A 16,229-nucleotide genomic window follows, 5' to 3' on the forward strand; every position below is an offset into this window, starting at 1 on the left:
CCACTGGTGACCGTGGAGGTGTCCGTGCTTCTGTGAATACTGCAGCCCAGGACATGGCAGTGGGCCCTGCACCTCTGCTCTCTCACATGGGGCCACCGTGAGTTAAAGTTGACAGTTCCAACGGGAAGATTCAGGCGAGCCCCTGGGACTCACACCTCTCCCAGTGCCTGGGAAAGTTAGGCTGCACTGTCCTGGAGTGTGTTGTGTGTGTGATGGTGTGGTGAGAATTACACGTCTTTCTTCAGAGTTCATCGTCCCCCCACCTTGCTGTGTCGCCTTTCTGGCATCGGAGCTGACTCCTGTGTGTAATTGCTGTCGGAAGTGCATCGGCTGTGGGCCGCACACATGTGAATGCATAGAGACAAATGAGTGCACGTCAGCCAACAACAGTGGGGAAAGATCATGTGTCCAAGTTGCCTTTCTGTTGCCGTGCAGTCTGAAGAGGGCTCAATAGTTTTTTTAACCAAGAAAATGATCAGTGTCAATGAGTAGATAATCGCATAATGAAATTTTATTTTACTTTTAAGTTAAAGCTTGAGTTTTTAGAAGACATTTCAAATGCCTACTCCGTTGGAATCTATGTTCAGTCCTTTTCCGGTATTTCTGGTAGTCTGGTTAGCTTGGTATTTTCCCTGTTCAGAGGCAGGACGGTGATTTTGGCTCTGAGAGGATTGGCTGATACACAGTGACACTTGTAAAAGCTGAAAAGGCCAAGAGTGTTGATTGTGGAGCCAAGCAAACTAAAGCTGTTAACAATCCCAATCTCCTCACCATTGATCTCGATACTGTCAATTAACCCAGTGATAAGAATCTTTGTTTTGCTACACTTCTCTTCATAGAGCCCAGCCTCACAGATAATCTGTTCCACATATAGATTGAAAAGGTATGAAGATAGGACACATCCCTGGCGTACACCCTTCCCAATTTTGAACCATGCAGTGTTTCCTTGCTCTGTTCTGACAGCTGCCTCCTGGTCCAAGTATAGGTTTCACATGAGCACAATCAAGTATTCTCTGGAAGTCAAATGGCATTTCTATTACCAACTTTTTGAGAAAGTGCCAGACTGCCTTCCATAGTGGCTGTACCATTTTGCATTCCCACCAGCAGGGAATCAGAGCTCCAATCTCTGCACAACCTCGCTAGCATTTGTTGTCTGCTGCCCTGTTGAACTCTGTTACTGCTGTTGAGATGAGAGGACAGCTCATGGTGGTTTGAACGAGCGTACAACATGGGTCAGCAAAGGCTACCACCACTGGAAACTAGTGAAGAGCTGTTCTTAGCAGCAGTTGGGAATGAAATACGTATTAATCCTAAATATTTTATATACAGAGTACATCCAAATTAAACCCTGTCCAATCTGGTTGTTTGAAACACATCACTGCAACCGTTCTCGTGAAACACACTGAGACAGTTTTTAAACCAGTTTTCCTTTTTTCTTGGTCACATGATGAAGTGTTACTCGATTTACAGTTTATTAATGAGATCTGTGTTTATCATTTTCTTTTGACTGGAGAATCAGTCCAGAACCACAATCATGAATGATAGGTTAGCTTTGATTTTTCCCCCCCATTTTAACTGGAATTAATAGACAAAACTAAGCCTTTTCAGAGGCAAGGATTTTGAAGCTTCGTCTGACATACTTTGGACATGTTGCAAGGAGGGACCAGTCCTTGAAGAGTGATGTCATATTTGGGAGGGTGGAGGGACAGCGCAGGAGAGGAAGATCCTCGAGAGATGGATTAATTCAGTGACTGGCACAGGATAGAGCAGGGTTTAGGGCTCCCATACATAGGGTCGCTATGAGTTGCAGGCAACTTGACAGCATGTAACAACAACTACTAAGAATATTCCCTAAAGAATCCAGAGCTGTGACTCAAACAGATGTGTGCACACCCATGTTTATTGCTGTATTAATCGCAATAGCAAAGGAGATGGATGTAATCCAAGTGCCCATCAACCAACAAATGAATAGAAAATCTATGGTACATTCACATAATGGAATTGTACAGCATTGAAAAATAGTGAACTTGTAACACTTTACCACAGCATGAGGGACGCTGAAGGACATTATGCTGAGTGAAATATCTCAATCACAAAAAAGACAAATAATGCCTAACACCACTGTTATAAAACAATACAGACATGGGGAGGTTGGGGAAGGAATAGGAAGAGTGGCTAGCTGATGGGGCCTGCATTACAACAGTTGAGGGAAGAACTGTCGGAAAGGAGTGTGTGAGGAGGCATTTTATGTCTCACAAGGATCTGGAGCACGGGGTGCGTTTCAGGGCTGGTTGGGAGAGGGGAAGGAAGAAAATGTGCAGCAGTGACTGAAACAGATGGAGAAACATCTAACAAAATGACACGTGCCCAATTTGCTGTGTGTCCTGCTTTAGCGCTCTTATTAAGCAAGTGAACAAATCCATCGACGGAACAGCGGACGATGAGGATGAAGGCGTGCCGACCGACCAGGCCATCAGAGCAGGCCTCGAGCTGCTGAAGGTGAGACCTGCCGTACGTGCCGGGTATGTCGCCGAGGCGTCTATTCCTGAGGACTGCTGTTTAAGGTGGTTATGACCTGGAGTACAGTGTTCTCAAGTTTTCTTAGTTAATTTAGAAATGGCCTATTTAGTATCAGGAGGAACACTCTCCACTTTGCACATCACATTTGTCAATGTGCTGTATGAGGTAACCTGGGTTTCCTGTGATGCAGAACCTTGTAACGTTGGGGTATCAAATGCCAGAATGGCTTCTCAGTGTGGACAGAGTTTGGTGGAGCTCCCAGGTGTAAAATAGGTTTGGAAGCAAGAGTGGCATCCACTTCCTGAACCACATGCCTCTGGAAACTCTGTGAACGTGGAGAAATGACGATAGTTACCGACAGGCATTAGGTCTTCTGTTCATAGAGTCACTATGCTTGACTTGATGGAGTCTCTTGTTAAGGGCCGTGACGCAGCCTCCTTGCGATCCTGTCTACAGCAGCTCCGGCTCTCTCCTCACTTTGCCTGCTCCGCCTGCTGTGTTGCTGTGTGCCGTTGATTCAGGCTGGCCCGCCAGCAGGTTTTCAGAGGCTTGGCAGGAGATCGCTCATCCTTCTCCCAGCTCTTGGCTTAGAACCTCATGCCATTGGGTTGCCAGTTCACTTCATTACCCACCAGGCCACCAGAGCCTCCTCTTACATAATGTTACTATTTGCTATCAAGTCAGAACCCACCCGTAACCGACCCCTGAGCAGGTTTGCAGAAGCCGTACGCCATACAAGAAGAGGATGCCATCTCTCTGGGAACAGCTGGTAGATTTGCACCATGTGCCTTTGTGTTGGCAATGCCATTCCTTACCACTAAGTCCCTAGCATGTTGTTCTCTGTAATGATATTAATGTAATTAAAGTAATGGTATGTGGTTGTCACTGTCTTTAGGAAGCAGAAGACTAGTGTCAGCCGGCTGCCTGTGAGTTGGTTCTGACCTCGTAGGGACCCTGAGGCTCCCACTCTCCCGAGCAGCTGGGTGTTTGATCTTCTGACCTTCACAACCCACCATGTCACTTGAATTTCCCAATAGAGAGCAAACAAATTGCCAACTATATTGGAAGTTGGGCCAAAGGCTTCCTAGATATTCAGTTCCTTTTAAATTTTTTAGATAAACAATAATCTTCCTAATTAAAAAAGTACTAGATTATGTAGACAATTTTAAAATGCAAAAATTATTAAGAAAACAAACTTGCTGTGTGTAAACATTATTGTGTGCTTTATTTCTATTTCATCTCTTTAAAATAACACATTTTTAGGTAGTGGAGAACAGACTGCATAAGTAAGCCTTTATTAAATCCTACACATTTTTCTCTTTCAAGCCAGTACCCAAATCCTGCACTGTCATTTAGGAGCTGTGTGCCTTTGGCTGGGTTAATTGCAACTGTTTCCTTTTCTGTAGCTGTGAGAATGGAAACTATTATAAAGAAGATTAAATTTTGTACAGCTGTAGCAAAGTGCCTGGCACAAGTTAAAACTAAAACTCAACATTGTACTAATGTCAAAAAACAAGTGTTTGAATGGTTCAATGAAAAACTAATGTATAAACTTTCACTTAAACCATAGTTTAAATTTTAAAATAAGAAAACACTTCTGACAAAGTATTCCTCTGTGAGCTTCTCAAGCTTTAAAATCAATCTATTAACATTATGAAAAAATAAAGGTAATATTTTTAAATTCATTGTTAGTGTTCTTTCATGGTATGTCCCGTGGTCCTGAGAGTTCTCCTGTAGGTGAATGTTTGTTTTTTTTCCAGCTGTAGTCTTCTATAAACAGTACAGAGCTGTGCAGCTCTGCTAGTGACCTCTTGGTCATGTGTCATTTCTTTGGACTTCAAGATAGATAAGAAAATGTTACAATGTTTGGAGGTGTGAGAAATTTCCCCCACTAATGTGCTGTGTTAGTTGCCCACCTCCCTACCTTCACAAACAGGGACTATGGTAAATGCTTAATGAAAGATGAAAATGTTTAAAAAAAACTGTGAGTGTACACACAGAGAGGGAGAGAGAGATTCCTTGTTGTTAGTTGTTTTACACGAGATTCGCCTTGGGTACCTTCTTGAATCGTGTTTCCCTGTGAGGAAGTCATGCTTCACGTATGGATTACGGACATGGTGTATGGTACCTGTTTTATGTTTTATAAGCTCCTTTGAGGAAGCCCTTTCTAGATTAGAGGAGCCCTAATGCATGCGGTGTTAGTGTCCTGGTCTGCTCCTGGTGCACTCGTTCCTTGTGCCCGATCCAGGCCATACTTAACCTAGTAGATACTGGGAATTGCTTTCTGTGCGTCTGGAAGCTAGACAGTGAACAAGGATGACAGAAGAACCGGTGCTTTAGAGTTGTCCTGGCGAAGTCTACGGATACCCCGTGGGAGGAAGTGCAGCCGGGGTGCTCCTTGGAGGCAGGGATAGGAGACTCTGTCTCACGTGGGCGTGCTGTCAGGAGGACCCCGTCGTTGGAGCACGCTGTGAGGCGAGCAGCTCAGACCCTCTAGCCACTCAGAAAGACCAGCACCTCCCTGTCCACTCTACACCCGCTCACTTCGCTTGAGAGATTTGACTCAGTTGGAGGCTGTTTGGGTTCTTGAGTCTTTGGAGGCTGTAAGCTGCTTGGGAGGAGACTGCCCCTCTGTCTCCCAAGGAGAAGCTGATGGATTTGAACTGCCAGAGAGACTCTTCTTTGGACTGGCACCCCCAGCCCCACCAGCGAGGCCGCCAGACAGCCTTGTAAAGGTGTGCGGCCTCCAAGACCTGCACCGTGTGTCAGCACTGACTCAGTGCAGGTGGGCTTTTACAGATTAAAGCTGTGAACTCTGACATCCTTCTTCCCCACCTCTGCCTGCCGATAATTGATTAGTTGGTGGTCTTGGGGTCATTTTGCATAAGAAATGCTAATGGTTCTATTTTGGGCTCCTAATCAAAGCAGGGAAGGAGGAGTGGCATCCACTTCCGTAATAGCTTGCCTCCGGAAACCTTGTGAACCAGGAGAAAGGATGAAAGGCACCCAAGTGTCAAGGACTCTCCTTCATAGGGTCGCTGTGAGTTGTCTGTGACTCGATGGCACTTAACAACAACAATCAAAGCAGGGCGTGACCAGAGGCCCCCAGCATTCTCCTCTTGTTAAGATTTACAGCCTGGAAACCCAGCAGAGGCACCTGAGTCAGCAGTTGATGCCCCAGCAGTGGGTTTGGGTTTGATGCAGGTTTGGGTAAAATTTTAATTTATTCGGACTCCCCCCAGTTTCTTTGTCAGCAGACCTGCTGTTCTGACTGTGCTTCCAGTGTCTCTGCGTGTGAGCTCTCAGCAGTGGCCTTTGGGTTGAGGAGAATTCAGACTAAAGTGCTCTCCTGGCTTCTCTGCAGGTCCTGTCCTTCACTCACCCCATCTCGTTCCATTCTGCGGAAACCTTCGAGTCTCTGCTGGCTTGTCTGAAGATGGACGATGAGAAAGTCGCAGAAGCTGCCCTGCAGATCTTCAAAAACACGGGAAGCAGAATTGAAGAGGATTTTCCGCACATCCGATCGTGAGTGGGGGCGCTGATGGGTGTTTGAAAAGTCGGCAGTAATGTTGCTGTTTCTTGACTTAATGCAAGTACTGGAGCATCTTAAATGTTGATGGAAAAGTGTCAGAGTCAGTTTGGGGTCTGTACTGTTGAAATTGGATTCCACTTCCTTGGGAGAAAGGTTTGCTATTCTAAAGTCACAGGAACTTGCTGACTGAGCAGAGTGTGTCTTTCTGACGTGTTGCTGATTGGCAGAGTCACTTCTAACTCGTAGGGACGCTGCCCTGGATTGGAGGCTGGAAATCTTCCAGCAGGGAGACTGCCCACCTTCCTTCCGCAGAGCAGCTTGTGGCTCTGAGCTCCTGACCTTTTACACAGTCTAACGCCTAATGCACTACTCCCTGGAGCCCCTTGGTTGTGCGTGGTGTGTGGGTAGTGGTGACTGTTACAGACAGCAGTCCCTCGTGTGTTGGCAGAGAGGCGGCAGTCCAGGGCACTTGCCGTTGGAGCTGGGATGGCACTGTGGCCAAAGCGCTCAGGCACTCCGGGAAAGGGGGTGCTTTGAGCCACTGGTGCTGTGCAGGACAGTACTGTCGCCATCTGCCCCTGTCAGCGCAGCAGCCAAAGGCCCCGGGGCGCCGCCCTGTCCTGTGCGTCCCCTGTGTGGACATCGTTCCCAAGCCTGTGGGCTGGTTCCTTTGGGCTCGGCAGCACCTCTCTGCTGTGCCCGAGGGCACTGGCTGGAAGGCTCCCCACAGCATCACCGTCCAGTGTGAGGCTGGGGGCTTGGAGGAAGCAGCCCCCTCACCTTCCTAGGCCGTCACCTGCCCTCCGCCCGGTTCCACAGTTTGAGGTTGCTGAGCTCTGTGCTGCCTGTCCTGCAACAGACAAGGGGTCCTGACCTGTCTGCCTGTGCTGCGCCCCCTCCTGCTTTTCTTTGATTGGGGTTAGATCTGTGTCTGCAGGGCACTGTCTAGTCAGGCAGGATGGCATAGCCTAGCAACCCCCCTCGCCTCTCCCAGTGTGTCTACACATCTGTCTTTCATAATCGCACTCACAAGATGCCAGCTACACTGTTAACAGGTTTGCCTGCCTCCTCAGGGAACCACAGACTCCTGAGATTTGCATAGTTCTCCTGACTGTGTCAGAGTTATGCCTGCTAGGGCACCAGACGCCACCTGGGTCAGATGCAGTGCTGTCTGCAGTGGGCCCCAGCCCCTGCTCGGAAAGGCTGGGCTCAGTGGTCCTGCGGTCTGGTCCTGGGGTCTCAGTGCTGGGTGTTGGCCTTTTGCGTGGCTGTGAGTGTGATTCCAGGGACTGCTGGCAGTCCTCTGTGGTGGAGGGTCGTCTGAGGTGGAGGCCCTCTGTGGTGAGGGTTCACTCGTATGCATTCTAAAACAGCCTTCAATTTTTTCCCCCAAAATCCTGCACCTTTATGAAAAGAAAACTGTTGTATGCCCATGCTGCCAGTCTGTTGAATGACCTTTACCTTTTAAAAGCTGGTTTTTGACACCTATCATTAGAAACAGGTCATGCTGAGAAAGACCCAGATGGGTGAGAGTCCACATGCGGGTTGACCTGGGGATTGTGATGACGGTGCACACGTGTCCGAGACTGTGAGGCTGTGACAGGGTTCAGATCTGACGTTCGGAGGGCTGCTGTGGGGCCCTGATACAGCCACTGACGGCTCTGTTTGTGGGAGAACTTGGAAAACAAGGCAGACTGTGGGCGTTTCAGCGTGCTGGAGGGCACCTGAGGATGTGGGGTGAGCATGGAGCCACGGTCCCTGCAGCTGTCTGATAGCGAGGTGTCCAGTCCTCCGGCCGCGTCCCTGCCCTGGGCACACACTGCAGAGAGTGCGTGTGTGGCGTGGAGAGGAGGGATGGCACGTCTGGTAAGCTCATCCTGAGGGACAGTGACAGCAGTAAGTGCCTGTTTATGAAATGATCTTCACTGCACGTCTCAAGACTATTTAAAAGAATAAGAAAACCAAAGATACGAAAGTGGCCCCTCCTACAAGCTGGATGGGATGACATCAGACAGAATCCCATCTTTACCAGTCGAAGGTGGCGGCCTTGGTAATTAGTTCTTGTACCAAATCCTGTCACACGTGAGAGGCAAAGCATGGTCATTGCCATGATTGTTTGGAGCCCTGGTGACTCGGGGGTGTGAATTCCTGCTATGAACTGAAGGTGGGAGGTTTGAACTTGCCAGCTGCCTGAGGAAGAACGACTGGTGGTCCAGTGGTCCAGTCCGCTTGCTTGGCGTTTGTAGCCTAGAAATCCCGGAAGCGCTTCTGTCCTGAGGCCATCGTGAGCAGAATGGACTCCTACCTCAGTGTGTGCCATTCACTAATTAGAGGAAGGCAGGATTGTGGTGTGGTGCAGATTTTGAAGGAGCTAAAGCTCAGTTTGAGTTGTGCCAGGATTAATGAGAGGCTGGTTTAAGTCCAGCCTCGGTCTGTCTGCTCTGAGAGCGAGGCAAAGGGCCACGGGACATGCGTCTCATTGCCAGCGGCGTGGCAGCCAGACAGTTGCTCAGAAGTCACGTGCTGACCCAGTCAGCAGTGATGGAGGGTGACATTCGGTCCTGAATCAGTCACCGCATCCTAGCGCAGCGAAGGTTTCCGTGGACGTGGGGAGACAGTGCACAGAGCCGGTGTCACTCTGCCGACTAAGGTATACCTCACCGGTTCAGTGCGTCTGCAGGTGTCTCACGCCTGTGCAAGTCGGACAGTGAGTAAGAGGATCTGCTTGCTGCGGGTGAATAAACAGGGTGAACTTGCAGATGAAAAGACTCAGTTACGTAATATCCTGGTTTATGACTGTAGGACTGATTGCACAGATGTCAGGGCAAAAGGAGACGTGGACGTCCTGGAAGACAGACGACTAGAATGTTCCTCAGAGGTGAGCGCGCTGCGGCGGCCTCTGATGCACTGTGGACCTTTTACCAGGAGAGGCCAGGCTCTGTGCGTGACCATGTCGTGTCCACAGTAGAGAGGCCAGTTCTGAGTGGGCTGTAAGGACGCCGCCAGTCAGGAGGCTGGCCCTCAGCAGCAGTGCGGGGTCGGGGGCCCTCTCCCCTCTCCTGAGCCGGTAAGCTCTGTGGGGGCCACCGCCCCTCTCTCCCACAGAGCAGCTGCTGTGCCCAGAGAGAACGGGCTTTGAGTTAGCCCCTCACCACCCTGTGTTTACGGGGAAGCAAATGACGCCCGCCTGCTGTCCTTGGCGCAGGCTCTCGGTCTGTCTCTCGCTTTAGGCTAGTCTCAGCTGTTAAGCTGTAAATGTGGTTATACACATATATTTGAAAAATACTTTAGTCTCTCTTTTTTTAATGATGTGGATTAGTAAAATTGGCTAAAGAAGAGAGAAGGAAAAACCTAATAAATGAGAGTGTAATTCTGAAAGAAATAGAGAAGATGGCCTCTCAGCTGATTCCCGCGGGGAGTTTGGGATGTGGCAGAGCTGCAGCTGCTGCTCCCTTCAGTTGTCCCGACTCTGGAGTTGTGACAGGAAGCATTGTGGCTGCTTTGACAAAGCCAGGACAGTGGCAGCAGACGCTGTGGGTGCGGAGTTGGCACCACTCGTCTGTCCTCAGGTGTGTGCCGGAGTTTTGGAGGCTAGGCCTGCCTGCTTTCTTGGGCTTAAACCATCAACCTTTAGCTACTTGTTAAAACCATGTTCTCTGCTGTGGATATTAAGAGGTATCACACTCCCTGCCCAAAAGAAAACATTGATGCAAAAAGCCCAAGTAAACAAGAACCTCATCATGGTACAATGTAGCGAATTCTAGGGCTACACTGGTAGGCTGATGTCAGTAAACCTCATTATTTACAAGTGATTCATGAAACCAGACACACAGTTGTCCACTGTCACTGCAGCTCCACGTCAGAGAGGAGAGGTGCTCCGAGCGTTCTCATTGGCTGCTGTTTGGACGTGCGTTGCTGACTTTTCTGCCCTGGGACATCTGGGTGGCTCAGCCCTCCATGGTCGGCTTGGTGTCTGAGTGCGTTAAGGGTTGGTATCTTGGCCACATATGGGTAAAAGGGAACAAGATGGCTAATTGTGATAGATGATGAGAGAACTTGAGTTTAAAGAAAGAAATCACTCTGTTTGCAACATTAATCCACCAAAACAGAGTTACTTACTCTGGTAACATAATCTTTCAGTTCACTAGTTATTATCACATAGTGCAAATGACACTTCTTGCTGAAAGTAAAGAGGGCTTGTAGAATGCAGCCTTCAGTATGGATTGTGTCTCAATGTCAAGAAAACAGATTCTTACCACTGACTGGACCAGTAGGCAGCGTCATGGTGGGTGGAGAGGAGGTTGAAACTCTCACCAGCCTCATCTTACTTGGTTCCACAATTAACACCATTGGTGCCAGCAGTCAGAAAAGAAGGAGATTCACTGCACTGGGGAAATATACAGTTAGGGACTGCTCCAAGTTATTGAGGAGTACTAGTGTCAGTTTGAGGACTAAGGTGTATCTGATTCAGGCCATAGTCTTTCTGATCACTTGCTGTGTATCTGAGAGCTGGACAGTGAATAAGGATGATAGAAGAAGATTTGACACCTCTGAGCTGTGGTGCTGGAGAAGAGCACTGAACATCCCACGGACGGCCAAGAGAACAGATCTGTCTTGGAGAGGGTGCAGCCGGAGTGCTCTTTGGAGGCAGGAATAATGAGGCTTCACCTCACATGCTTTGGACACATTGCTAGGAGGTGCTATTCCTTGGAGAGGGACATGATGCTGTGACGGGTGGAGGGTCGGCGGAGAGGAAGACCCTCTACCAGGTAGATTGACACGGTGACTGCCACAATGGGCTCTGTGTGTCAGGAAGTGTGAGGATGGCGCAGGACAGGGCAGAGTCGGATCTGTTGTTCACAGGGTTGCTGTGAACCATATTTGGCTCAGCGGCACCTGAGGATATCATGAAATGAAGGACTAGAAGTCTTTCCAGCGAAATGAAGAAAAGGTGAACAGTGGTGAGGAAGAGTTAGCCAGTGCGATTGTGTCAGGATTTAAGATGTGTTTTCTTAGGAAAGAGAAAGAAAAATCATGATTTTTCTTGAAAATTCCAAGAAGATGACCTGAAACAGAGCTGTTGTGGTTGTTGTTATGTGCCAGTGAGTCACCTGTTCCTCATAGTGACCCCGTGGGCCATAGCTCTGCCCCCTGCCATATCCTGAGCCAGACTCACTGTCTCTGACACGCCTCCCCCGTTGTGTCAGGTACCCGGTCAGTCCTTCTCATCTAGGGTTTTCCTCTCCTGTGCTGATCCTCCACCCTTCAAGCATGATGTCATTCTTCAAGAACCTGTCCCTCCTGGAAACAGGCCCAGATGGTGTGAGGCAAAGAGTAGCCAACATAAACCTCTGAAAATCTAGGTATCTTCTTATATACCACTAATAATCATCTCAGAAAAGGTTTTGACGATAAAAATCAGAATCTTCAGACTTGAGGTGTACAAAACCACAAATTTCTATTGGAGTCTGTGGGACTACAATATTAGAGAAATTCAGAAAGGTTTGAAACCCACCAGCAAGCTGGTGGTGTGGAGCAGCCTTGTTCCTAGTGACACCACAGGTCAGGGCAGAGGTGGCCCAGAGGATCTCCAGTCTCTGCTGGGCTCGCAGCCCTGACCACCTGAGCAGCCGCTGTGTGTCGAGCTTCCACACCGCCAGGTCTCACTGAGGAAATGCTCTGTGTTCCCTGGGATTGTGAAGGAACGAACAGGCAGCAATTCTGAAAAGAAAAAATCGGTGTGAACTGCCTTCCTCAATTTTACATATGGCTTAGGTGGATGGAAGATAAAGTCCAGATTAAGATTAAATTCCTCAATGTATTAGAACGACACTTTTGTCAGACTCCTCTTCCTGTGGTGAGTGGACCGTGGCTGGTAAATGTGATATCTGGAGAGTGATTGGAAAATCCTCGAATCCCCCGCTGCAGCCCAGGCACTGTGTGCACTGTGTCAGGTTCTGAGAGTGTTGCGAACAGCTGTGCGTGTGTGAGGTTTCACCTCCGCATTGGACATGTTGGTGGAGGAGAAAGGAAAGAGTAAAACCAGTTAGAAGCAGAAGTGTTAGGATGAGGGGCTCTGTGACCGCCCTGCGTGAAGACTCAACCATTGGAGCAAAGTGAATTCTGGCTGAAAAGACAGCTGAGAGGTGGAATGAGCTGGACGGCACAGGGTCGCACAGTGGCGGCTGGAGGGAGGCTGTGAAGGAAATGGGAAAATCCATTAGGGACCTGAAAAGATGCTGGTAACGGCGGGTGTAACCTGTTGTTGAGGAATTTTCTAAAACATCATGAAAATTATTGTATGAAACACAGTGAGAGTGAAGGGTAGCGGAGAGCACAATTCATGTGACCTTTGAAAGCAAACCAATAGAAAAGAATACTAAAAATGACTTTCACTAGTGGGGCTTCCACCCTGGTGATGAACACATGCTCTTGACGGCGGCATGTCAGCTGGGTCCAGTGACACTCGGTGGCATGCGTTTCCATACCGCCCTTTTGTCTGTAGTGAAACACAGCACCTTAAAAATTGTTGCTCGTTAATTCTGCTTTTAGGAATTTATTCCTAAGACAGAACTTATCTGGTGACCACAAGGTTCGAAGCCACTGAACCACGCACGGGCCTCTAGGTTCTCTGGCCTTCAGTTGGATAATGGCAGGAATCCTGATGGTGCGTTGCTCACGTGCTTGGTAGTTCGAAGCTACCAACCACTCTGAGAGAGGAAGGCAGTCTCGTCATAAAGGCTGAAGCCCCAGGAACTCTGATCTCTCCTGTCCTTGTGCTAATTGTTATGTGCCGTGAAGTCAGTCAGCGAAGATTCAGTGAGTGATCCTGTGCACACCAGCTCCGACCCCTGCCCTATTCTGAGCCAGTCTCATGGTCTCTGAGACACCTACCCCCATTTACCACAGTCCCTGTGTCAGTCCCCTTCCTCCAGGGGCTTCCTCTCCGGCGCTGACCCTCTGCCCTTCCAAGCATCATGTCCTTCTCCAAGGACCGGTCCATCTCGGCAGTATGCCCAAAGTATGTGAGATGGTGCTTCCAAATTCTTGCCTCCAAAGAGCAATCTGATTTCACCCTCTCCAGGACAGACCTGATTGTTCTCTTGAGAGTTCATGGGATATTCGGTGCTCTTCTCCAGCACCACAACTCAGAGGCATCCATTCTTCTGTCATCCGTAGTCATTGTCCACTCTTGGTGATTATGAAGACCATGGCCTGAATCAGGCACGCCTTCATCTCCAGACTAAAACTTGCTCCTTAGCTCTCTGGAGAGGTCCCTGACAGCAGACTTTGCCCAGAGAAACTTGTCTTGATTTCCTGTCTGCTGGTGCCAAGAACATTGATTTTGAACTTGAATAGGAGCAGTCTCCATCTGTTCTCCATCCATCTTGGTGCTGCCACTCCAGCCCAGTGGTGAGAATCTTTGTCTTCTTAATGTTGCGCTTCAATCCATATTGAAGGCTGCAGTCCTTGACCTTCTGCAGCAAGCGCTTTATGTCTTCCTTAGTTTTGGCTCCAATCCTGATACCATAATTCCTTTTCATAAAATCTAGCCTCCTGAACGATCTGTTCTGTATATAGATTGAAAAGATACAGATACGCACTCCTTTTCTAATTTTGAACCATGCAGTATTTTCTTGCTCTGTTCCTGACTGTTGCTTCCTCGTCTAAGTATAGGTTTTACATGAGCAGAATCAAGTGCTCTGGGATTCCCATTCTTCTCCGAGTCAGCCACAGTTTGTTGTCATCCACAGTCAGGTGCCTTTGTGTAGTCTGTGAAACACAGATAGACACTCCTCTGGTACTCCCTGCTTTTGGCCAAGATCAATCTAATGTTGGCAGTGATATAATACCATGGCCTCTAAACCCAGCTTGATTTCTGGCAGTTCTCTCTCAGTGCACTGTGCTGGACACTTTTCAGTAATCTTCAAGATTTTGCTTGCGCATGTGTTAGTGATACTGTTTGATAATTTCAATGCTCTGTTGGAAAAAGGTGGGTTTGTGGGTTTATTTTTGTTTGTTTTTTGGTGTTGGTTGTTTTTGATTTTTTTAAAGTGAGAATAAATACAGGTGTTTTCTAGTCAGTTGGCGAGGTAGCTGTCCTCCAGATTTCCTGGCAAAACCTGATGAGTGCACTTACCTGTCTTTTGAAATCTTTCAGTTGATAGTCCATCAGTTTCTGGGGCCTCCCCCCCCCCCCCCTTCTTTGAGAGCAGCTTTAACTTCATCCTTCATCACTGTTGCTTCTTGATCACAGATGCTGTTTCATGCCGTTCTTTCTGTGTCAGCCAGTTATTGCTGGTACAGTGACTGTGTACTCCTTCCATCTTCTTTTGATGCTTCCTGGGTCATCCAGTATTCTGCTCACCACATTCTCAAGTATTGCAGCTCGAGGCTTGAATCTATTAATTCATTTTCTTCAGCTTCGGTTCCTGTCTTAGAGGGAGATGAGTTGGAAATCAACTCAGAAGCCATGCATATCTTTCTCTTTGGTCTCCATAATGATTAGATGGATAGGATCACCTTACAAAAGAAACCACACTAGATTCTTTAAACATAAAGAAATGCAGATATGTGAAGCTCAGCACAGTGTAACTTTGGTTGCCTGAGTATTCATCATTGGAAGCACCTGCCACCCTGGGCAGGTGGGGACGTGGAAAGAAGTCCAGGATGTGGTCTTGTGCCCAGTAGGTGGAGGAGAGCGCAGCAAAGCGTGTGTGCACTGCTGGTGTGTTCGTCCTGGCTGCTGGACAGGGCAGTGAAGTCAATGCCTGGGGTGCTGACGTTGTTTTCCTCTGCCAGGACCCTCCTAGGAAGCCTGTTGGCCACCACCAGTGGGCATCAGTCTCTGAGTCTGTGTGTTGCTGGCATGGACATGCATGCTAATCAGTGTGAAGTGCAGATGTGTGCATGTATTTACGTGACCTCACACCAGTCCCCCACTTGTACTAGTCTTCAAACCAGGAAGTCCTCCAAATTTGCATATCTTTACCCATTTATTTGACATCGTCTGGTCAGCTTGTCACATCTATCATAAAGCCTTCAAGGATTCTCACTACAATAATGTTGATTTGCATTTTTTTAGAAATTTGACATACAGAGTCCTACCCATGAAAATATCAAATGATCCAAGAAATCTTTAAAGAAGATAGAGAAGAACTACACAAAACTGTTGTAAAGAAGAATTGGCCAGTGCTGAAATACATCAAGAAGTGCCACACATATGGTCAGGAGCCAATGGAAATAAAGCTGCTCTGAGGGCATCAACAAAAATCAAGGCCCAGGAATCAATGGGATCCAGCTGACCTGCTTCCCATGATAGTACAGCCCTGGGTGTGGTCACTAGTCTATGCCTGGAAGTTTTCCCTCTCTTAACACTAGTGGAAGGAAGCTGTGCTACCAAGCCAAAGGTGGGTGATTGTCATCTGTGGCCCTCGGCCAGGTCCAAATTGTCTTCCTGTCAAACATTCTTCTAGGTTGTACAGCACTGGTCTGTGCGTTGCTGTACAGAGGTAACTCGTGGTTGCTGTGATGCTGAACATGGTGACAGTGATGTGCCAATCGTGGTAATGGGCACCCATGGTGGACAGTGTTGGCTGGAGCTTCCCGACTAAATCAAGCCTGGAAGCAGGAGCAGCATCCACTTCCGAAATGGCTTGCCTCTGGAAACTCTATGTACGAACAGTGCTCAGGCTGTTCGTTCACAGGGTCGCTATGAGTTGTCTACGACTCGACGGCATTAAACAACAACAACACAACAATACTGCATTTGGTTTCTTCAGTACATAATCACTTTTATTTGTTTTATCTTGACTGCACTTTGTTTCCTTTAAAATGTCACCTACTGTGCTGTTTTGGTGTACTAAAATTGTGAACAATACAGAGATTATCATGGCCCCATGCACAAGGATGGTGCAAAAAGTCCCCTAGTTTGTCAGGTAAAACGGAATGGTTACCAAGATGGTACTTTAATTGTCAAGCGTGCAGGTATAAAACTGCCTTGCCTCACTGCTCACATCTTACCATTGAGTTGAAACCAGTTAATAGTTGGCCCTCAGTGGATTTTCAGAGGCTATCAGTTGGATTGCACTGGAGCGTAGAGAAGCCAAAGCACAAGGAAGAATTCAAGATACTAAAAAGCTGAACAGAAGATTCCAAAAGGCTGCTCGGAATGACA

At 48.0% G+C, this 16,229-nt stretch overlaps 1 protein-coding gene across 3 annotated transcripts in view; it reads left to right on the forward strand.

Annotated features, from left to right (window-relative positions):
* PDS5B (PDS5, regulator of cohesion maintenance, homolog B (S. cerevisiae)) overlaps positions 1-16,229 on the forward strand; it is a 121,325-nt gene that overhangs the window by 60,947 nt on the left and 44,149 nt on the right. For all 3 annotated transcript variants that reach the window (XM_006879584.1, XM_006879582.1, XM_006879583.1), the window contains exons 17-18: positions 2,394-2,499; positions 5,885-6,045. In XM_006879584.1, coding sequence (XP_006879646.1) covers positions 2,394-2,499; positions 5,885-6,045 — 267 coding nt within the window. The remainder of the gene's footprint in view (positions 1-2,393; positions 2,500-5,884; positions 6,046-16,229) is intronic.

The sequence above is a fragment of the Elephantulus edwardii genome, unplaced genomic scaffold, assembly GCF_000299155.1.
Source record: "Elephantulus edwardii isolate Elephantulus edwardi_28Jun2011 unplaced genomic scaffold, EleEdw1.0 scaffold00004, whole genome shotgun sequence".
Lineage (NCBI taxonomy): Eukaryota > Metazoa > Chordata > Mammalia > Macroscelidea > Macroscelididae > Elephantulus > Elephantulus edwardii.